Source organism: Macaca thibetana, chromosome 4 (assembly GCF_024542745.1).
Source record: "Macaca thibetana thibetana isolate TM-01 chromosome 4, ASM2454274v1, whole genome shotgun sequence".
NCBI lineage: Eukaryota > Metazoa > Chordata > Mammalia > Primates > Cercopithecidae > Macaca > Macaca thibetana.
Window position 1 is genome coordinate 111,503,599 of NC_065581.1, and position 25,306 is coordinate 111,528,904.

A 25,306-nucleotide genomic window follows, 5' to 3' on the forward strand; every position below is an offset into this window, starting at 1 on the left:
CATTCTCTCCCTTCATCCCCACCCTCTCACGCAAAGCAGGGCAGATCTAGTTCGGTCGGTTACTCACATCTGATACGGAATGCTCTGATCCAGTCCCACAGGGCCAGCATAGCAGGCTTGGTCTCCATACAAGTTCATCGCCACTTTTCTCAGAGAAAACCGTGTACCTGGCACGTGCCAGGAAACTTCATGGTCTGTTCAGTGCAAGACTCCTGATACATTTCATCCAACTGTCTTCCAAAAGGGCAATGCCAGTTTACCTTGCCACCAGAAATATGTGGGAGCATGCCCTTCTTAGTACATTTGCCAGCAGTGAGGAGATTCATTATTTCATAAATAATTAGTTAATACGGGCCGGGCTCGGTGGCTCACACCTGTAATCTCAGCACTTTGGGAAGCTGAGGTGGGCGGATCTCTTGAAGCCAGGAGTTTAAGTCCAGCCTGGCCAACTTGGCAAAACACCGTCTCTATTCAAATAATAATAATAATAATAATAATAAGCTAATGTGATAGACGAAACAACTAGAGTGTTGTTTAAATGTACATGGGCACTTTCTTAGTAGTAACATGCAGTATAAACTTGTTAATCAATTAATTTTTCTCTTTGGTGAATTGCTTATTTTGGTTCATTACTAATTTATCTATTTACAGATGAGTATTTTCCACATCTATTTATGTGTGCTAATCATAACTTCAAGCTATTGGCCATTTTTGCCATATTTATATGAACTTAACTTCTTTCTTCTTTTTTCTGTTCTTGCTTGTTTTTAGACTTGGATACATTTATCTTTTAATGAACAGAATTTTAAAATTTTTTAAATAATCAAAACTACTAATATTTTTCTTTGTAATTTATTTTATCCCTTTGGCTCTTAAAAAGTGCCCCTTTTCTATTTCATAGATTTGCTAAATATTTATTTCAAATTTCCTCTATTTTTAAGATAGCCATTATTTAAAATGCTTATTCTCTAAAAACATTAATTAAATAATTCTGTAATTATATATTTAGCTAATGAGATAAGAATCTAAGTTCATGTTTTAAATAAATAATTTACTAATTCTTCCATCTGCGTTAATTTTAAAAATCTTGTAAAATTTATTTGTGACATTAACCTTTCTCCATTATACATTTGTGTATGAAAAAGGATTTGTGTCTCAGTCCATTCATTTACAAATAGTCTAGATGAGGTTTAAATACTAAAGTAAAAAGGAGACTTTTCTTATTCAATAACTTTTAATAAGCTCAAATTCTGCAGTATAATTTTTCATCTAATGTGTTTTCCTGATTTAATCTGAATTTTATAATTTCTTGACTCCTTGCTTTTTAGAACAGTGTTGGCTTTATTTCATAAATGAATTTTGAATAAAACTTGACATCAATTTATTTTTATTTCATAATCCACAAAACATTTCAAATTAAAGAAATACAACATTAAAAGTCTCCAGTTTTTGCTTTAATTTCACATTTCATACACTCACAATATTTAGGAAATAGTCATTTTGACTGTCTTATAACTGGGATAAGGGTGCAGCAACAATTCTGCCAGATGGTTAAATGCCCCAGAGGATTTCTGGTCTTCTCTTCCTAATTTGGAAGATATAAAGCAGTTTTTACTTCCAACATAAATTCTTGATAAAAATCATATTCTGTTGATTTTTCATGTTAGACATTAAGGATGACATGTAAGTTTAAAAAAAAAAAAAAGTAGCCTTGATACCAAGTTAATATTCTCTTGAAATCTTACTTGGCTGCTAAATTTCTTTGTTGAAAACCAACTTATAACAAATTGGTTATCTTGTTAGTCTTTTTCCCTTTTTCTTTTCTTTCTTCCATTTTCTTCCTGTTCCCTCTTTCCCTCACTCTTTCTTTCTGGCATGTTTAATTAGAGAACATTTTCTATAAGCATTATTGAGAATAATTGTCCTTGAGGAATGATGGGTAATGTAAGCGAAATGAAAATAATAAAGAAAATGCTACATGGAATCTCTTATTCTTGAACCATGTTCAGACACTATTAGCTGTGACCACTGCAATAGGAAATGAAAAAGAGAGCACTTTTTCACTGAAAATCCCAGTGTTCAAAGAAACAAACGGCCACATAAACTAAATATTCACAATACTGGAAATGAACCACAGGCTTTTTGAGTAATACTCCAGTTAACTCATGTCCTTAAATGAGAAGGGCAGCCACAGACATCTGCCCACTGGAGCTCTCTGGTGCCCACATTTAGGGATGCATCCTTCCTTACAAGGGCAGCCACCTGTGGAAGTGGGTTCTTAAATAACTGTGTGCACCAAAGACCATCTGGCATGGCTTAATCACTGTACAAAGACTCTGCAGAGAAGTTGGAATTGAGATTCGTAGAGAAGCAAACAAGGGATGATGCCTGATGATTAAGAGTCAATCCAGGAAGGAGAATTCTTCATGGGTAACATCTATTTCAATAACAAACTCTCTCCGCAGTGACTCATACTTATTTGTCTGTAAAGTTACAAAAGAAGATCCCCAGAGAAAGTGCTTTCCAAGTTGCTAGATGTAAGTTTAAGAAATAAAATTTTTCCCTTAAGAAAAATGTGAGCTTGGTTTTAAACTTGAGGCTTGTTTTTAGGCCAAATGAATTGGGTTTTTTCCTGTTGCTTTTCTAACAACGTAATGACAACGGTGAAGAAAAGGTAAATCATCATGTTAGTAAATCCAAGGATTTTGCCTCAAGAAATTAGATAACTATTCTTGGGAAAAACACATAAAAATTTGTCCAGAAAAAATTAGTGTCAAAAATGAAACATCCAACGACACCAAAAGAGTTCAGTTTCCTATGCTTGAGTCCCACACTTTTCATAATGAGTAAAATCAAGGAACTTTAGAATGTCCTATGTTCTGTCATTTCGTGCCCACATATTCCATTAAAAATCCAAGATTGGCCAGACATGGTGGCTCATGCCTATAATTCCAGCAATGTGGGAGGCCGAGGCAGGAGAATCATTTGAGTTTAGGAGTTTGAGACCAGCCTGGGCAACATAGTGAGACTTCATCTTTACTAAAATTCAAGCAAATTTAGCTGGGCATGGTAGTGCACCCCTGTAGTCCCAGCTACTTGGGCACTAAGATGGGAGGATTACTTGAGCCGGGGAGATAGAGGCTGCGGTGAGTCCTGATCATGCCACAGCAAATCCAGCCTGAGCAACAGACCAAGACCCCGTCTCAAAAGAAAAAAAAAAAAAAAAAAAATCCAAGATTGTAAAATGTCAATATAATTCACTTCTCATTCTAAAGAAAGTAATATCCGAATTCCTTAGAAGATTTCTCTTTAAAGTGACACTGATTTTTTTTTCTCTTTCTAGTCACATTGGAAGTAAATGAGGATTGTAATCCACAAATATCTAAAGTTTTAATTTTAATTAAAATATATATAATGCATCTCAGTGGATTCTTACATTAGAATCACTGTTTTTAATAAGCCTCACATTGAATACAAAATACATAAATATAAAACCCTTGGGAGAAAATATTACATTTTTTGAAACAAAAGGGAAAACATGTGCTCCAAGAAAATACGTTTTACATTGTAATGTCCAACTCGCACAACCATGCTTCAACTTGGAACTCGTTAGTTATTTGGGCCATGCCCTCAAAATTCTGTTTAGCCTATTTACGATTTCCTTTCAATAAAAGACAAGACAAGAAAGAAACAAAAACCAAAAGCACCCTACTCAGGAATCTGGGAACGCCTTGATGATGGACTCATAGGCAGGTGGGGGCGGTGTTGAAAGGCCCACTCGAAGACTGTTACTGGACCAGTAATCAGGACGGCTCAGACTGTGGGAAGTGCTGATGGTGGGAGAGATCCTGGAAGAAGGGAGAGTCACCAGCTGACTCTCAGTTTCCACAGGAAGTGGTGGACATTGCAGAAAGGGATGGAAAGTAGAAGCTCTGAAACTTGATTTTCTTGGAAAGGAATTTGCTTGTTCCAGGGAAGCTTGTCGCTGGAAAGTGAGACTGGCCAGGCTGAGGTTGCTGCGACGTTCACAACCACTGTGGCGGTAAAATCCAGTTCTGTTGAGGCCATGGGAGTAAGAAGACCTAGATCTCCTGCTTGAACTCCACTGTGAGATGGGAGCACTGGCTCTTCTTCTTCGAGACAGACAAATGAACACAGCCCAAATAAATCCTCCAAGTACCAGCCCGATTGCCATGGATACGGTGAAGGACATGATAAGGTCCTCTGAAACAAAGAAAGTAAATTACTAAATCCATTTTTAAATAGGTTTTCAACCAAAAACAAGGGTCAGCATATATGCTGTAATTCATAGAATACTGATTAATTTAAACATACTTTGAATCAGGAAAATAGAAGACGGTGTTAGGTGGATATGAACAAATGAAAGCTGATAATGCTTCCATTCATTCAAGCAGAAAGATACAAAATAACACTTTCAGCTGTGGCATTCCAGGTCACTTAAGCTGTTTTATCATCTTTAAGAAATAAAAGATAAACGTAGTCTTACTTGATGTCATTAATTTATGGCATTTAGCTCATACATTTTTTATAGAGTTGCAAATGTAGCCCAAAGTTGATTTCCTTTTGAGTTATGGTAGTAACTAATGTGCTGGATTGATAAAGAATTTTGTCAACACTTTAACGTTGCCTTTTCCTCTGTCTGCTTTCATCAATCACATTGATTTCTGCCACCTGCAGTCTTCATGATGCCTCACTTCCTTTGCTCTGTCTGAGATAGGAAGTGCTGGAATAGAACCATCTGGCCAGCTGACTGATTTATGTCATATTTCCTGAACTCCCAGACAGTCACCTGTATCTCTGACTCTTTGATGACTTGACCTGTGCAGACTACTGGGCTCTTTCTTGTTTCCCAGGTTCCAGCTCATGCTTCTATTATGCCCTTGGGATGATGAAATTCCTGTAGCCCGAACCTCCATAGAGTCTCTGCTACACACCAGTATTCTCTAATTCATAGAACTTGTAATTTGTTCAGATTTCCCTTTCTGGGGAGAAAAATGCCTTTTCCTAATGGAAATGCTACCTTATTGTCTCTTGTACACTAAATACATATTCTCAAATGAAAATGGGTAACTCAGTCTCCTCTTGCCACACCACTTTGTATAGAAAAACTCTGGATATTAGAAGACTCCTCCAGCCTCTTGGTCCCCCATGTTTCCCCACCATGATGTAATCCACAAGTCATGTTGGTTTCTCACTGTACCAAAGCCTGTCATTCTCTCTAAAACTCTGTGATTTTCCACATATTTTTCCTTATATCTGAATTCAATTTTTTAATCTTCTGTCTGGAAAACCCATTCTTCAAGCTCTACTTCAAGTATCACATCTTCAATAAAGACTCTGACATTTCCTAGACAAAAATGAATTGCTGCTAAGTGGAAAGGTAAGCTATCATATCTAATTGCTTATCTAGGTATTCTGTATTGAGAGAGCCATAGCCTGAAAATTAGCTGATGGGTGTTGTGAGACTGGGGAAGAGGGGGAGAAAATAGCCACAGAAGTTTTGCTGTTCTTCGCATCAAGAGATAGTCTATTTCTCTACCCCTTGAATCTTGCGGGCTTCATGACTGGCTTTGATGAGTAGGATGCAATGGAATTGAAGCTATACAAGTTCAAGCCTAAGCTGCAAGAGGCTCAGCTTCCACCCTTCCTGCTCTTGGGACCCCTGCCATTGTCAGCATATAAATAAGGTCAGACTAGCCTGCCAGATGATGAGAGACACATGGCCCAGAAACCCCTACAGCCCTAGCCAAGAGCCTGCTAACCTGGACATATGAATGGCATCATCCTATATAATTCAAATGCTAGTCAACTCACCAAATGATTGTGACACATGAGCAAAGACCAGCAGAAAATCCACCAAGCTGACTTCATCTCAAATTACCAATCCACAGGATTGTGAGCTAAGCAAATTATTATTATTTTAAGCGACTATGTTTGGGGGTGGATAGTTACATGGCAAAAGTTCTCTGATACAGGGTTCCAAACTCAGCTCTGTTCGTAATATGTTTTGTGATTTTTAGGGAATTTGTTTAGACCCACTGATTTCATTATATACGTGTGTGTGTGTATATATATACACACACATATATATATACACATATATATGAAGGAGTTAGATTTTATGATTGCCAAGGTTCTTTTTAGCATATTGTTGTAATCTGTGATAATATATAGACTACCTAGAATGCAGAAATAACAAAACAAACTAACGTTAATAACTACAAAGGAATAATCACTGCTGTCTAATTTTAGGATATAGTTCAGTGTCCTTATACTGTATATTGTCACATTTATCTCCTGTGGAAAAGCTATATTTATTGTGTCCTACTTTCACAGTTATCTGTACAAATAGTTATATCGACATTCTCTAAAACAACGGCTTTAGGCAAAGGTCCCAGGCACATTTTTTAGTGTGTTATATCACTTAATCCTCAAACATCCCAATAAAGGAAATGCTAGTGTTATTCCCATTTAATAGTTGTGGCTACTGAGAGGTAAGTAGCAAGCCCATAGTCCCACATCTGGTGAAGGTCAAGTGAGGATGTGAGACCAAAGCGTCTTAATTAATAGCTAAATTGTTTATTTATTTTCTAAGTGTAAGGTAAGAAAATATTAATCTAAAATGAAAATAAGCAATACAAAGTTCATAAAAATTTGTCGATTCAATACCAGAGTATCTTGTAACCTGTTATGAACAGAAATACTTGAGAGAATGGTGGTTAAATAATATTGTGTGTTCTACAGATATATTTCCATGAATCAATAGCCTTTAGTGGAGACTTTTAAATATCAACAAGTTTAGCTGTGGACGCACAAAAATGGAGTTTCAGCTAAAACAAAATCAAAAATGTGTTGGACATAAATTCCTCATTTTATAGATATTGAAACGGAAGCTAGGGTTTATGTGGTAGAACTAACACTTGATTTACTGTAATAACTGATTGACAAGTATCACTGGTTAGGGAACTATTAGTTACACTCGTGTGTGATATAAATGAGAAGACAAATACTCAAATGTACAAAGTATATGTCCTTGCTATTGTGTGTAAATGTACGTAACCACTACTAGAGTCTGACTATCTCAGTATATAAGCAGGCATAATAGATAAAATTTAGAAAGAGATATTTCCTTGATTTCAGCAAAATGAAGTTAAAACCAGAATCTGAAAGGAGAAAATATATTCAGTTCGTCAATGAAAGCATTTAAAGTTTACAAGAGTCCTTATACATGGTCTCTGTGTGTGCCCTTTGAGATTCTCATCTTCTAATAAATCAGATATTCCAAATATAAACGTTATTTATAGTGGAATAATAGCAAACTTTAGATTCAAGAAAAAAATAGAAACTATTTAAATCAATGAAATCAATGAAAAATAATTTCTTGTCTATTATTGTGATTCAGGCCAGGCGCAGTGGCTTATGCCTGTAATCCCAGCACTTTGGGAGGCCGAGGTGAGAGGATCGCTTGAGCCCAGACCAGCCTGGGCGACATAATGGGATCTGTCTCTACAAAAAGTAAAAAATAAATAAATTAAATAAAATACAGCGATTGAGCAAAACAGCAATTAGCAAAAATACAGCAATTAGCAAAAACAACAAAAATAGATGGAGTAAGAAATACATTTAAATTTCAGATGACTGTTTTATTTCCAAAATATATTATTGTTCTGATGTAAGAAAACTAAGATAATATCCAAACTCTAATGGACAAGTTATTATAGAATATATTGAACCATCACAATCTTCTTAAATGACAAGTTTCAGTTTGGGGAGTAAAAAGATTATTTTTGTGGCACTAAAACTGTAACAATATTTCCATAAAAGGAATTTGACAACAAACCTATTTAAAATGATCATTCTCTGTGGCTTGGTAATACTTTGATTTGATACTGTAAACCTATTGTCTATGCCCAAAATTTGGGGAAATGACTTAAAATATCATCAAATACTGGGTTATATAGATATCCAAAAAGGATTAAAAAATGAATTTAAAATGTACATGAGAATCATAAGAATAACATATATACACACAATAATAGGCTATTTAAATTTTGAATGAATATAAAGTAGGATAAGATGGAGGTGCAACAGAAATTATAAAAATTACAAAAAAATTTCTTTTGATATGGATTTAATTTTTGCTCAGTAGAGTTCACGTATCATGAAAATAACTTTTTAATCCACAAAGTCAGTAAAATACACACATTAGAAATTGTATTAGTCTGTTTTCATGCTGCTGATAAAGACATACCTGAGACTGGGCAATTTACAAAAGAAAGTGGTTCAATTGGACTTACATTTCCACATGGCTGGGGAGGCCTCACAATCACGGTGGAAGGCAAGCAGGAGCAAGCCACACCTTGCGGGGATGGCAGCAGACAGAGAGAGCTTGTGCAGGAAAACTCCCCCTTATAATAACCATCAGATCTCGTGAGACTTACTTACTATCACGAGAACAGCACAAGAAATTCCTGCCCCAATGATTCAATTACCTCCCACTGGGTCCCTCCCACAACATGTGGGAATTCAAAATGAGATTTGGGTGGGGACAGAGCCAAACTGTATCAGAAATCATTGCACTAATTCTTATACCTTGCAGAATATTAAAACACATACAAATAATACTGCTGACAGAAGAATTTCTAAGACTTCCTGAGATATGTGGTAAAATGCTTATTTAACTTCTTAAGCTCCCTTAAGTCCAAACAGCAAAGGCAAATGTAGAAATGAAGAAAGGCAATGAGAAAGAGATGCTGAGTCAAACAACAGCAGTGGTCTTTCATACACTTTTTTTTTCATTTAATTATAGTTAATGATTTTTCTGACCTATCCACACTAGAATTTAGAAACTGTGTGATGAAAGCAGCATCTACTGGTGATACAGCTTTAAATTTTCATATATGTAATTCCATTCTGGCAGACTTTTAACAATGTATTTTGGGAGCCTTTTTAAAACCTGGTGTAGAAGAAAATATAACTGAAAAAAAAAAAGACATTGGCACAGATATTGCTTTTTAAAAAATGATTTGCCTTCTTACTTCTCAACAATCTTAGGAGAAGAAAAATGAGCCATAATCTTTCTTCTTATAATTGCAATATAATGCAACTTATAAGACCAAATGGTTACTTTTAAAAATGTAACTTTCCTTTTGAAAGCAGAAGGAAAAAACTCTAACATTGGTAAGGTATGCCATATAAATTAAATATATGTCATCCTAATTTGTAATATGTACCTACAAAACTAGCAAGTAGATGGCACATAACAAGCCCTCAATGAACACTGCTAATAGTTGTGTAATTTACTCAAGTCATTTGACCCTTCTTGGCCTAATAATAACAGCCACGTTCGTGTCTTTCAGTTTTAATATTGTAATATTGAGTATGATTTTTAGTAAATATAATCAATACTTCAAATGCCTTCCACTGGTATTAAAATTTAGTAGAGGTCACCATCTAGTGGCTTGAGTTGAATCATTCCAACTCTGAAAGTGATTTGATCAGTGACAGCAGAATGAAACATTGTTTAAAACATTCAGAAACCCTTTGCAGTTGTAAGAATGGTAAGTTCAACATTCACCAAAGCAGGCCATGAAGTCCTTCGTATTGTAGAGTGTACAGGAGAATGGTTCAGGAAATAGAATGACTTTTGACAAGAAGGATTTTTAGAGACAGTAATATTTAGAGCCTAGAAATTTGGTTGATTATAATAATGTAAACAGCCAAGGAGTATTTTCCATTGTATCTCATCTGCCAGAACATCTTATTGGGTCTGTTTTCACAAACAAACAAAAAAAAAATCCAGAATTCAACTTCTCACTACCCAGTCTGTGACTTCACTGATCCAAGTGGCCACATTCCCACATCTGTGACATGGACTATGGTCTTCCTGCTTCTGTCCTTGCCATATCCTCACACCCCAAAAATATGCTCAATACAGTAGTCAGAGAACATTTTAAAATGTAAGTCAAATCATATCACTCTTCTGTTCTAAATCCTCCACTTTTCCCAGAGGAAAAACAAATGCCTAAGAATGTCCTAAAAGTCCCTACTTGACAGGCTCCCAATTATCTGAGCCCATCTCCTCTACTCTTCCTCTGGGTCACTCGCTCTGTCTGCACTTCCCTCCTCACTATTCCCTAAGTAAATCAGATGGGCTGGCTCCTGACTTAGGGCCCATCACTGGTTGTAATCTACTCCTACAATTATTTCCTCAGCTATCTGTATGGTTAATTTCAGGTCTGTTGCTTGTATGTAACTTTCTCATTGAGGCCTACCCTGGCTGCTCTACCTAAAATGACACCCTGTCCCACCTCTGAAGCCTAAATGGAACTCTTGTTTTTCTTTTTTCCTTTCTGGTTAATGGAAACTAAATTCATTAATTTATACTCTTTAAGAAAATGTGAATGAGATGCATAAGCATTATGAGCTGGAAATGTCGTTATATTTGAAAGATAGGAGGATAACATATATCTGGAATGCTTTAAAAAGCTTCATGGAAAAAATAAATTGTAGATGCCTTTTTGTGAATGGTAGTGGTCAAATAAACAAAAGCCTTGGAGACTTGAAAGTAGTTTTGATCAAAGCATAAAGCACAAGCCATATTCTGAATATAATTAGTTAACAGTATTGCTAGAGGAGAGGGTAAATTCAAAAGGATCAAGGTAGCACACCGCTTTCTGTATATGATAGACTAACATGTATCAAGCCACTGAGAGCAAGCATACAATAGAGAATAAAATATTTTCTTAAATTTGTTTGAAGCCATCAGAGACTTATCCAAACCATTAAATCGAAGGAGCAAATTCCAGGAGAAAAGAAAATCTCTCTCCACAATAATCTGTAAAGAGAAACAAAAATATCTGAGTAGAATGCTGTGCACTATCAGTAAGCTTAGAAAACATAAGTTGGTGTTCAGGGGCTGCCAAGGAAATTGGACCCTAGGAAACATCCCAGACTCTGGAATCAGGTGCCCTAGGATCTACTCCCTAAGATTAATGGTAAACAGGTAAAAGACCAGACCTCACAAAGATAAAAATATAGATCAATCCCAAGTTGGACTGAGGTGATCTTTCCCTAACTAACTGTCAGAAGGCAAGTTTTACATATAAATAAAATAGAAAGTTATATATTTAAATAAATTTATATATACCTAGTAATAAATTACAAGTCATCCTAAGAGGCAAGACAAAGTAAACAAAAACTAAGAGAACAAATACAAAATTGAAAAATATCTGTAAGTTATGAAGATATTTGAATTATCAGACAAAATATTAAAATAACTGTTGATTAATATGTTTAAAAAATTAACAAGAAAAAATTTTCAGCAGAGATTGAGGATCTTATAGATAATAAAATATCTAATGAAAATTATAAAATATTTTAACTGAATTCTGATAAAATTGTGAAATATCAAAACATGTGAGATGTGCCTAAAGCCACATTCATAAGAAAATTTATAGCTTTATAGGTATATATTTTAAAATAAGAAAGCCTAAAAAAATCAGTTATTTTGGTTTCCACATTAAGAAGCTAACAAAGGATCACTAGCTGACACATAAGTAAAGTAGCATACAGTAAATGAGAGAAAGCAGAACTTAATGAAACAGGCAAAAAAAAAAAAGAAAAAAAGAAAAAATGGAGATTATCAAAGACAGATACGAAAAAATCTAACAAAAATTAATAAAATACTAATTGGAATGACAAGGATGGAAAGAGGAAAGAAAGAGAAACGGGAAAAGAGCGGGCAGGAGCAAGAGAAAGAGACTGAGAGAAGAAGAGAAAATCACCAATATCAAGAGTAAGAAACATTAGAACAGATTATACAGGCAATAAAAACATCAAGCTAGGATTCCAAATCAGCTTTTATGAACTGACCCTTTCAAGTAATAATGACTATAAACATTGAAAACAACACACACACAAAAAATTCTACCTAAGGCCTTAAGAATGACAAATGCTTGCAGCTACTAGAGAGGAATTGACACCTGGAAGAAAAGAACACCAAGTATTAGTCAAGCTCCACTTTTCAAACCTTTTAACCTGAGGGCAACTTCCAATCTGGGACAGGTAGTGATCATTGAAAACCTGCACTGTTTCTGATCTTAAGAAACAAAGGACAGAGATTATGGAAATAAGAGCTGCTAAGAATGTGAGAAGGAAATCCTGGAGAAGAGAAAGCCAGAGAGGAGAATCCCCAAATTTTACTTATAAACATTTCACATATCTTTGGTTGACTCCTGAATCACACATATACGGGACATATTCCAAACAGCACTAGAGAAAAATAAAATAAAATAAAGTAATATTTAAGCTGCTGCCCAAGGGACAGGCTTTACAGGTTTCTGTAGTTGTAGTTCCACAGAGTTATTTGCCTGTGAAAATAAACTAGGGGGAAAAACATACATCACAACACTCTTCAGAGTAATACAGCAGAATCCATTCAAAATGTTCAAGATACAATATGAAATTACTTGGCACATGAAGAAACAGGAAAATGTGACCCATTCTTAAGAGAAAAAAAAGTCAACAAAAACAAACTTTAAGATGACCCAGATATAATTAGCAGACAAAAATTTTTAAGCAACTCATATGTCCATGTTCAATGATTTCAAGTAAAACACTCACAATGAATAAAATGATAGGAAATTTCAGCAAAGAGATGGAAACTATAAGAAATAACAAAATGGATATTCTAAAACTAAAAAAAATTGAGAACTGAAAAAAATTTATATGATGAGCTTAACAGTGAAATTAAAGTGAGAGAGAAAAGAATCAGCCAACTTAAAGGTGTATTAATAGAACTTATCCAATTTGAAAAATGGAGAAAAATACTGGGGGGAAAAAGCAAGCCTCTAGGACTTGTAAAACCGTATAAAAATATTTAACAGATGTGCAATTATAATCCCCAAAATAGAGGAAAGGGTGAGTGGAGCTAAAAAAATTTTGAATAAATGAGGCTGAAATTTTTCAAAATTAGTGAAACAAATTAATCTACAAATCAAGAGTCTCAGTAACATCAAGCAGAATATATATAAAGAACTATGCACATCATAGTCAAACAGCTGAAGATCAAAGGTTAACAAAACAAACTTGAACACAGCCAAATTACAAATAATAATAATAACACTACATTCATAAAAGACAATTATTTGAATAACTACTTGCTTTTAATAAAACACAATGATATTTTAAAGTGATTTTAATAAAAAAGCTGTCAACTCAGAATTTTATATCCAGCAAAAGTATCCCTTAAGTATAATAGTGAAATAAATACTCTTTCAGGTGAAACAGAATTCAAACTAATCACCAGCACACCTACACTAAAACATGTGCTGAAGAAAATCCTTAGTCTGGGGAAACTGAAAACTGGGATCTTTAAGAAGAAATTGAGACCATCATAAATAGTATCAGAGTAAATATAGAAGATTCTTTCCCTCAATTTCTTTAAAATTCATTTTTCTAGTTAGAGCAAAAATTAAAATATTTTCATATGGAATATATAGTTTATATAGATTTAATATGTAATAATTATAAAGAATTGGGACAGGATATAAATAAATCTATTAGCTTGATTGATTGATTTAGTTTTTAAGAGATTTTAGGGCAGGGACTTACTATGTCACCCAGGCTGGTATCAAAGTTTTTTGCTCAAATGACCCTCCCAACTTAGTCTCCAAGTAACTGAGACTACAGGCACACACCAATGCACCCAGCTATTAGATTGTTTTTTATATTGAAAATCTTATGTATTCTAAAATACAACTACAAATTTATATTAAGCAAGATTGCAGAATTTAAGATTTATATATAAAAATATGTTTATATACTAGCAGCAAACTACTGGAAAGTGTAATTACACCATTACAATAGCATCATTAGCATAACATACCTAGGAATCTTTTTTCACAAAATGTATGTAATATATCTGCACCACAAATATTGAAATACTACTGAAAGAAATTAAAGGTCTAAAAAGTGGAGAGATATACTATATTTGTGAATTACAAGCCTCAATATTATTAAGATGCCAACTGCCCTTATATATAAATAAATTTATATAAATAAATCAACTAAAATTCTGATAAACAGGCTTTTTGTATTATTTTATGAAATGACACTAAGTTATATATGATGACAATACAAAGGAACAATAAAAACAAAGCTGGAAGCATCACACCACTTGATTTTAAAATATACTACAAAGCTATAATAGTCAAAACAGCATGGCACTGGCATTTACATAGACATTTAGATTAATGAAACATAATAGGGAGGAAGCCCAGTAATAAATCCATGCATTTGTGACAATTGATATTTGACAACAATATCAAAAATGCTCAAAGGGGAAATTATTGCCTCGTCAATAAAAGGTAATGGGAAAACTGTATATCCACATGCAGAAGAATAAAATTGAACCCTTATCTCATACATATAGAAAAATCAACTCAAAATGGGTTAAAGATACAAACCTAAGACCAGAAACCCAAAAAACTACTAGGGGACAACATAGGGAAAAAGCTTTATATTGATCTGGGCAATTATATTTTTGCATATGACAGCACAGGAAAAAAGCAAAAACAGACAAGTAGAATTGTGTCAAACTACAAAGATTCTGCACAGTAAAGGAAACAACAGAGAGAAGAGACACCTACAGAATGAGAGAAAATATTTGCAAACCATATATCTGATAAGAAGCTAATATCTAAAGTATATAAGAAGCTCACACAACACAAAAGCAAGAAAACAAATAATCTGTTTAAAAAATGAGCAAGGACCTGAATAGACATCTCTCAAAAGAAGCCCCACAAATGACCAACAGTTAGATAAAAAAATGCTCAACATAACTACTCATCAGGGAAATGCAAATCAAAGCCACAATGGAATATCACCTCACATGTGCCAAAATGCCTATTATCAAAAAGACAAAAAATAATGAGTGTTGGTGAGGATATGGAGAAAAGCAAACTGTACACTGTTGATGAAAATGTAAATTGATGCAGTCATTGTGGAAAATAGTATGAAGGTTCCTCAAAAATTAAAAATAGAACTACCATAGAATTCAGTAATCCCTCCAGGTATACATTAAAAGGAAATGAGATCAGAATCTCTAAGAGATACCTACACTTCCATGTTCATTGCAGCATTGTCACAATAACCAAAATACATAATCGATCTAAGTGTCCATCATCAGATGAATGGATAAAGAAAATATAGTGACATAGATATGCATATGCACATGCACACACACACACACACATATATGGTTTCTATAATGGAATGTTATATTTCAGATGTTCTTAGACTTAGGATGAGGTTGTATTTAGATAAATCCATCGTACATTGAAAATACCGTAAGTTGAAAATGCATTTAATACCCCTAACTTACCAAATTTCATAGCTTGGCTTAACCTACCTTAAATATGCACAGAATACTTGAAATAGCCTAAAATTAGGCAAAATCATCAAACAAAATCCAGCTTTATAATAATAAAAGGTAAAATTTTTAACTTTAAACAAATTTTTATTACATAAAAGTTGTCACGTAATTGGATATTTCTCTACTTCGTACACGATTGTTCTCACTCTCCACAGAAAGGCTGCTTAACTTCTCATCTGGTGGTGGCAAGCACCAAAATCCTTATTTTAACAGAATAGTAGTAAAAATACCTCAGTGATTTAAGTTGAAAGCAGTACATTGGTACATGGGTCTTATACCCAGCATCAGGAATATACAAATGTCTTTTTATTCGAAAATACAAAATAAATTATCTGTAATCATGAACAATGATGGCAGTAAACCATTATATATTTTGTCAACTAAACCAGTAACTGATGGTTACAGTGATTTCTTAAACATCAGTCAGCCGTTCCTTCATTTTCTCCGACTGACTTCTCTGAAGTTACTGGTGAGGAACACTGCCTTGGGCTTCCTGTCATAGTTCATTAATAAAGGTAAAGCACTATCCTAGGAGTTAGAACATGCTACCTCTCATACCACCTCCCATTCCATCCATTGCACCCATTCCAGGGTCCTTCTCTTCTTTAGGAATTTCTGTGACTACAACTTCTACTGTAGTTAACAGAGAAAGCACACCAGCAGCATCCGATAAAGCAGCTCTCACAATCTTTGTTGGGTCAATACTTGCTTTTTCCACCATATTCACAAAATCTCTGACTATAGCATCGTAACTAACTTCTGAGGAACTTTGCATAATTTTCGCAACTATCAAAGATCTTTCAACACTTGCATTCTTAGCAATGGTCATTGCTGGAATTTTGAGTGTTCTTTCAACAATTTCTATACCAATTTTTTTATCTTAATTAGCTGGAGTCAATGAGTCCAAGGCTGGAATGCCCCAAAGCAGGGGAAATTTTTATAATAATAATAAAAAATAAAAATAATAAACATTAAAGATCAAAATTCAAAATTCAAATTACAATTTCTACTGAATGCGTGTCACTTTCATATCATCATAAAGTCAAAAAATTGTAAGTTGGGTCAGGCGCGGTGGCTCAAGCCTGTAATCCCAGCACTTTGGGAGGCCGAGACGGGCAGATCACGAGGTCAGGAGATCCAGACCATCCTGGCTAACACGGTGAAACCCCATCTCTACAAAAAAAATACAAAAAACTAGCCGGGCGAGGTGGTGGGCATCTGTAGTCCCAGCTACTCGGGAGGCTGAGGCAGGAGAATGGCGTAAACCCAGGAGGCCAAGCTTGCAGTGAGCTGAGATCCGACCACTGCACTCCAGCCTGGGCAACAGTGCAAGACTCCATCTCAAAAAAAAAAAAAAAAAAAATTGTAAGTTGAACTATCATAAGTCAGGGACCATCTGTATATAACAAGGGAATGTTATTATTCAGCATTTAAAAAAAACCTGTCATTTTCAGCAACCTAGATGAACCTGGAGGACATTATGCTAAGTGAAATAAACCAGGCACAGAAGGACAAATACAGCCAGCCTCCAGCTTACCATGGTTGGATTTGGGATTTTTTGACTACGATGGTGCAAAAGCCATATGCATTCAGTAGAAACTGTACTTCCAGTACCCATATGACCATTTTGTTTTTCATTTTCAGTAGTGTTCAACGAACTACATGAGTTATTCAATACTTTTTAATAAAATAGGTTTGGTGTTAGATGATTTTGCTCAACTATAGGCTAATGTAAGTATTTTGAGCACATTTAAGTTAGGCTATGCTAAGCTATGATGTTCAGTAGTTTAACTCTAGTAAATACAGTTTTAACCTGATATTCTCAACTGACAATGAGTTTGTCTGGATATAACCCCATCATAAGTGGACGAGCATCTGTACTGCATGATTGCACTTATTTGTGGAATGCAGAAAAGATGAAGTTATAAAAGCAGAGAAGAGAACTATGATTGCCAGTGATTTGGGGGTGAGGAAAAAAGGGAGATGCTGAGCAAAAAAATGCAAAGTTTCAGTTGTGCAGGAGTTTGGAGCCCTAACATAAAACATAGTGTCTGTTATTATGAAATTATTTATTATACTTGAAATTGGCCAAAAAAGTAAATCTTAGATGTTCTTACCACCACAATAAAGCTAACTACCTGAAGTGATAGTTGTATTAATTAGCTTGATTGTGGTAATCATTTTACAATATATATGTATATCAAAATATGTTGTATACCTTAAATATATTGTTTTTATTTGCCAATTATACCTCAATAAAGCCTGGGAGTGAGAAAATACAAAAGGTCCAGAAAAGCCAAAGTAATCTTGAAAGAGAAAAACAGTTAATAATGTATTGTATAGTTTTATTTATTTATTTATTTATTTTTTGAGACGGAGTCTTGCTCTGTCTCCCAGGCTGGAGTGCAGTGGCCGGATCTCAGCTCACTGCAAGCTCCGCCTCCCGGGTTTACGACATTCTCCTGCCTCAGCCTCCCGAGTAGCTGGGACTACAGGCACTCGCCACCTCTCCCGGCTAGTTTTTTGTATTTTTAGTAGAGACGGGGTTTCACCGTGTTAGCCAGGATGGTCTGGATCTCCTGACCTCGTGATCCGCCCGTCTCGGCCTCCCAAAGTGCTGGGATTACAGGCTTGAGCCACCGCGCCCGGCCCTTGTATTGTATAGTTTTAAATAGCTAGAAGATATTTTGAATGTTCTAGCACAAGGAAATAATAAATGTTTGCAGTGAAGGAAGTACTGATTATCCTATACTTGTTTTGATGTTTCACTCTGTACCCCATAAGTATGTACAATTATTATGTGATAAAAATTGTTTAAAAAAATAAAAAGAGAACAAAGTTGGAAGATTTATGTAACTTCAAGACTTACTATAAAAGTCAACAAATGAAAATGAAACAGAATGGAGATCTCAGCAATAGGCTTACACTTATATGACCATTTGATTTTCAACAAAAGTGCCAAAGGACTTGAATAGAGAAAGTCTTGGCTGGACACAGTGGCTCAGGCCTGTAACCCCAGCACTTTGGGAGGCCAAGGTGGGCAGATCACTTGAGCCCAGGAGTTTGAGACCAGTCTGGGCAACATGGCAAAGCCTTGTCTCTACAAATACAAAAAGACAAAAATTAGCCTGTTGAGGTGGCATACACCTGTAGTCCCAGCTATGTGGGAGGCTGAGATGGGAGGATCACTTGAGCCCAGGAAGTTGAACCTGCAGACAGAGTGAGACCCTGTCTCAAAAATAAAATAAGATAAAATAAAATAATAAAAAATAAAATACAGAAAAAATATTTTCAAGAAATTGTGCAGAAAAAGCTGGATATCAATATGAAAACAATCCCTCAATTTCTACACTATATGCAAATATTTAATTTGAAGTGGACAATTATGGATCCTAAATATGAAAGCTAAAATTTTAAAGTCGTAAAGCCTTTAGATTGGGAGGGGGCATTTGGAAATTTTTTGGGCTAGTGATTACGTATCTTGATTGGGCTTTGGGTTACTCAAGCGTGTGTGTCAAAATTCAACAAATGTTCTGTTATGATTTGTACACTTCATTTTTATTCACCTTATATGTTTCATTGTATGTAAATTTGACTTTAAAAGGAAAAGAGTTGTAAAATATAATTGAATTCCTGTTAATGATATGCATACTAAAGTAATTGGGGGAACTGTATTGATGTCTTCAGTTTACTTTGAAATATATTGACTAATAAGATGAAAGAGAAAATGACTTTTATAAAAATGTTACAGATAGAATTCAGATGGTAAGGTATATGGGTGTTCACTGTAGAATTCTTCTAATGTTTACGTATATTTGAACATTTTCATAATAAAAGGTTGAAAAACTAATGAGAATGGCATAAACAACATTTAAGCAATATATTTTGAAATTTAATTCAAATGGTCAAATTCCTGGAAAATACAAACTCCTTTAACTAACAGAATTGATAGAAAATCTAAGTAATCCCAGTAATCCCAATGAGATCACTTGGACACAGGAAGGGGAACATCACACACTGGGTCCTGTTGGGGGGAGGGGGGAGGGGAGAGGGACAGCATTAGGAGATATGATAATGTAAATGACGAGTTAATGGGTGCAGCACACCAACATGGCTCATGTATACATATGTAACAAACCTGCACATTGTGCACATGTACCCTATAACTTAAAGTATAATAAATAAATTAAAATTTAAATTTTAAAAAAAGAAAATCTGGGCCGGGCGTGGTGGCTCAGTGTAATCCCAGCACTTTGGGAGGCCGAGGCGGGCGGATCACATTGTTAAATAAAAAAATGGAAAAAATGTTGCCATTTGAAAGAATGGCGTCCCGGGAAGCTGAAAATCACGCCACTACTAGCCTGGGCGACAGAGCGAGACTCCGTCTCATAAAAAAAAAGAAAAATCTGTTTCACATTGTTAAATAAATGAATTTTTGAAACCCTCCAACTGAAAATACTACATATAGTTACAATAGTGAATTTTCCCAAGCACTTAAACAATAAACAATGCCATCTTATACAAACTTTTCCAAGTAATAGAAAAGTAGGGAACATGTCCCAATCTGTTTTACAAGGCTTGCATAACACTGATACCTGACAAAGCTGTCAGAGAAAGGACAATTACAGGCCACTTTCTCTCATGAATTTAGATGCAGAAGTTTGAGGTCAGGGATGTATTAAAAAGTCCAGTCTCATGGGCTCCATCTCACATCTATTGAATCATAATCTCTGAGCATGGAGTCCAGTGAGAGATGAGTTTTCATAATTCTAAGTAATTCTGATACAGTTTAAAGACAAGCATTTGTAAATGTTTTTCAAACTTTCTAGGTAACTGAGATAAGGGAACTAATGAATAGACTATTAATATGCAACATAGACGTTTCTTTTTAAAATACAAATTGAAAAAATGAATTTGTGAAATAGTATTTGTTTCCAAATTTGGGGGAGATATAGTGGAAATTCTTGGGACATATGCCCAGCCCATAAACCTGTTCCCCTCTCAACTTCTTTGGGAACATCCTATGCCCATCTGCTGGGGTGCCCCTAAGAGCCGTATTTTTCTACAGGCCAAAGAACAGTATTTTCCACTAGTAGCCAGGGATCCCCGCTCTTGACAGCACTTGATCCCTAACAAATCAGTTCACAACCCTGCATCTCATCAATTACTTTAGAGAGTATTAAGTCTGTTAGCAAGGATGCACAGAAGAAAGAAAAGTCAATGCTTCACATTTAAATTACTAAATAATTTTTAAAACATATAGAATAAATAATAGCTTGAAAGTCAACATTTTTACTGCAATAGTTGGATATTTTGAAATAGAAAAGAGCACTTTGAGTTGTTTTGTTTGGTTCAGTTTCTAAATGCTAAGAGCCTAAAGGACTTAAGAACATAACTTTTGATCATAAACAGTATAGGAAAGAATAAACCATGGCCTATGAGTCCATTTCCATGCATCTAAAGAGGAGGAGCTTTGGAGAAGCAAAGAGAAGAGCTGTATAGAATATGACCTGTAAGGGTTTTGGAGAAGCGAAGCATCACTCTCCATCCCTCCCTGTGATGAGCTACAGATTGATTAGGGAATCCCAGAGAAACTGGTACTCATTTTCAGCTTCCTGGGGAAGACGGCAAGCCGCTCTGAGAACCCCTGGGTGTCTAAAGGGCAGATAAGGAAGTGAGGTAGGGAGTGGGGGACATGGTGTTACTGCATCCAGGCCAAGGGCACCTGATGTAGCCCAACCTCCTAAGGAAGGCTCCTGCAGTTCTAGGGTTATGGGACAAAATTGAAAATTGTTCTGTGCCATTGAGACAGACGGAGAAGTACCTGAATAAGGGCCAGTAGACCAGAGGGATATACAGAAAGGAAAAGCCATGCTGTTAGCTAACATTACACAGATCATGTGAGCCAGATTTTATAGTAGGAGATTTCAGCAGTGAAAATCAGAGAAAGGGTAATGTCTCAAAAGCTGATGAGAAATACATGTCAGTAGATGTCAGCAGAGGCCAGAACTTGATCAAGCACCAAAGGTCCCCTCTCTCCAATACACAGAATATAACCCCTCCACCCATCCACACCCCCTCTCCAACCTTAAAGAAAATTCCCAGAGGGAGGAATATGGAGAGATTATAAATCACTGGATTGCAAGTGATCAGGTTAAATTAAATCAAACTTTCACGCTGACATTCAAAATCTTGCAGAAATCTGCCTCCAACCTGCCTTACCAACTATGTCCCTGAAACAACCACACACAGACTCTCTAGTCAAGCTGTTCTTTCCTCCACAAACTTGCCTGGGTGTTTTTACTTCTCCATATTTGCTGATGACATTTTTCCTGAGCTCCCCAAACCTCTTGAAATGCCTTATTTACGTCACTGACTCCTAACACATTGCCTAATACGGTCAGCGAATGCTTCTGAGTGAACTAATGAACTGAATGACAATGAGATGACGAGCGAAAGAAATGAATGACTAGAATGTCCTTCTTAGAATTATCTCCCTGTCTGAAATTTATCTTTCTAGGAACAGATAGCACCTCATTTTTTTTTTTTTTTCTGAGAGAGAGTTAGGGCTGATTTCTGCCACATATTGTGCTAACTCATATTATCAACCATTGCTATTTTATCATGTGTCATCTTGTGTTATTCCACAACTATATAGGTTTGTATGTGCATATGTATAGATGCATAATCACCTCCAACAGCGTAATCCTTTTGAGGCAAACGTTGTACTTTTGGTGAGAACTGAATTAAGTGAATAAATGCAAACTCCTGCAACCGTATCTTCCCCCAACGTTTCATAATGCTAGCCATAAGGAAAAAAATGCAAAGTAAGACAGTGAAACAACCAAAACTACATCTTCTACAGGACTCTCAAGTACTAAGAGAATAACTGAGTTCAGTATTTGTCTCCTATTGCCTTAGAGGAGGACACGGCAAATTTTAACGGGCCATGTTTCCTGCAGCTTTTATGGGAATGTTTATAGAGAAAGGAAGTGCATTAAAGAAAGCAAAAATAGAGAGTGGAAGGTGATAGTCTGCATCTGTGTTGTCACTTTCAGGCCAACTTTGTTGCCAACCCTTGCACTTAAATGCTTGCACAGCTTTAGGAAGTTTTAGTGGGTGATAGCTATGAAAATGCAAGCTATTGTTTTTGGTAATAACCTGATATTACTATCCCATCATTTAGCGCTCATTAAAGTAAACCAGAAAAGTCCTATCGAGAAAACAACTTTTTATGTAGCTTAAAGTGCTACGTCTGAGCGATTTATATGGTCAATGTACAAGTTTTCCTTTTCTAAGCTATTTTTCTTTATTTTCCAAATTCAATGTCCCAAGCAGATGACTGATTTGGGAAGCAATAGCAATGCATTTCACTGCATTGTACAAGATTCTCAAAATAATATTTTTGAGGAGTCAGTGGTCAAAATAGACATCAGTTTGGATACAAAAAAGCAATGGAAATTTAAAAGATTGACGTTTCTATTTCAGGAAATGTACATATTTTATGTGTTTATACTTTTGTTCACATTTTATACTTCATATTTTTACCCCAGAAACAATAGTACAATCTTTTATATATTTTCCTAAAATCATCAAACATTATATCTGCTCTCCATATTTCCATTCGCTTTGCTAATGTTTATCAATGTAACACTCCCCTTTCTGGTTTTCATTATTTTCATTACAGTCACATAACAAGAGAAAGGAAAAACTAGTATTTGTCTTTGAAATAATAGGTTTTAATTCCCTCTTAAACACAGATTTCTATATTAAAAATATCTAAATTTTTAGAATCAATAGGTGGACTCCAACTAAACATTCTCTTATTAATATCCAGTTTATTTTAATGATTATTAACCATGTTTTAGTCAGTGAATAATGATTTGTTGTTTTAAATAAACCTGAAATTTAATTTTGAATGGCTTGAAAAAAATAGATTGACTTCTACATATTAATTTTTGCCAAAAAAAGCTACTTTACTTTTGAATAATTTATACAGATAACATTTTTATAATGATGAATTTGATTTAGACAGACTATAGGTCTTTTTCAGTGTGTATTTAGCACTTATCTTCTCTAGAAGTGAGGACAGCAAATAATATTTTAACAAGCATATAATCAGACAACCACAATTCAAAGACTTCTGTCTAGTGCTAGCTATCTAAAATAACCTATTACCAAAGCCTTTCTTTACAACGTACTAGAATAATCTATTTTCTTCTTAATTTTGTTACATAAATTTATTAGGAGCTCACCAATATCCTTCGTTTTCAGGCTTCCAGCAAACATAAATGTAGGTGAGAAAAAAAGAATGAGTTAGTTCTTTTTTTTCTTATGCTGAATTTTTAGTATCTTTTAAAACCAATAAATATTTGTCCCCACATTTTTCATCTAAGAAAGTACATAGGTTAAAGGACTGGAGTGAATTCTTTTCATGCAGATTTCTGTCATGGTAGACATACAGATTGCTGGGAAAAGTCGCCACTACTGCCCACTGTCTATGTGAAAGTTCCCAAAACCCCGCCTTGAATCACAGCAGAAAGTCTGCGTCGTTCACTGAGAGGATTAAAAACTTGTTCTGGGCATATAAACAGATCTGTTCATATATACTATTTTCTTCATTAAGGTGTTTTTCTGAATTTAATTTAAATTGCCTCCTTGAATATAAAAATATCCCTGAACCCAAGAGTACAGTCAACTTCCCATGTGAGCCCTTCTTCTTTGTACCTCTAAGCCTGGAGCAACTGAGTTTTGACCTCAGTACAGTCCCACTGTCAACATCAGGGAACACTGGACTGTTAGCTGTGGCTGGACTCAGACAAAAATACTCCAAAAAATACTTCTGTATTGTTCTTTTCCCCCACCCCCGTAATAGGCTTCCACTGAATGTTACACGTGATGTTATTTCCACTTAATCTTTTCTACTAAAGTTTTCTCAAATTTCATATTTTTCCATATTTTATTTGTTATACTCTAAAGTCATTCATTTATTTTACCTGTATTATCGCACTTTAAATTCACTCATTTAAGTACAGATGTAATTAGGATTCACTTTGGAAATTAAAGCATATAACATTCACAACATAGGTGAAAATAGTCTCTACGGAAAATCTTGATTTCATAAAATAAAATATATAATCTACAACCTTCAAACAAATGAAAGTTAATTTTTCCCACACAATCTATATGCCATATTCTAAGCAGGAATTACCTCCACCTTATGTTTTTTATTTTTATCCTCATTATTTCCTAATTTTATTTTGTAACACCAGCCAAAATCTGTACTTAACACCTAGATTCTTCTTGAATATCTTCATAGAACACTATAAAGACATATAAATACATTTCTATATATTTCTATAGAGAAATACATTTCTATATATTTCTATAGAGAAATACATTTCTATATATTTCTATAGAGAAATACATTTCTATATATAAATATATTTTCTATATATTTCTATATATAAATATATTTCTGCTAATAAACGTATGAAATAAATTTCTGTTAATAAACATATGAAAACTTTAAATAATCACTTTATAGTAAACAAAATGTCTCAGAGATGTTCAATGTTTTAATAAATCACGCGGTGCATTTCTCACATCCTAATTTTAAATTTTAAACAGTAAAAGAAATACCTTACCCCAAAAGTTTCCTGGCCATGGACTGCCTAAACTTGTTGTGTTATTAGCCATAATATCCACAAGAAATAGAAGAAAGAGAAGAAAAAGAGAAAGAAAAATCAGTATGTCGAAAAAAAGCAGTTCGATTCTATGTCTTTGTAGTACAGCAAGAGAAAAATAATTTTTACACAACCCCTCATATACTTGTGTTGGCATAAAAGG

At 34.8% G+C, this 25,306-nt stretch overlaps 1 protein-coding gene across 1 annotated transcript; it reads right to left on the minus strand.

The window, feature by feature from the left end:
• Positions 1-1,370: 1,370 nt before the first annotated feature.
• MYCT1 (MYC target 1) lies at positions 1,371-25,306 on the minus strand. Its single transcript, XM_050786260.1, has 2 exons — positions 25,105-25,306; positions 1,371-4,224 (listed from the first exon to the last, which is right to left on the minus strand). Exons 1-2 carry the CDS (start codon positions 25,298-25,300, stop codon positions 3,713-3,715), a joined length of 708 nt encoding a protein of 235 aa, XP_050642217.1. The 5' UTR covers positions 25,301-25,306; the 3' UTR covers positions 1,371-3,712.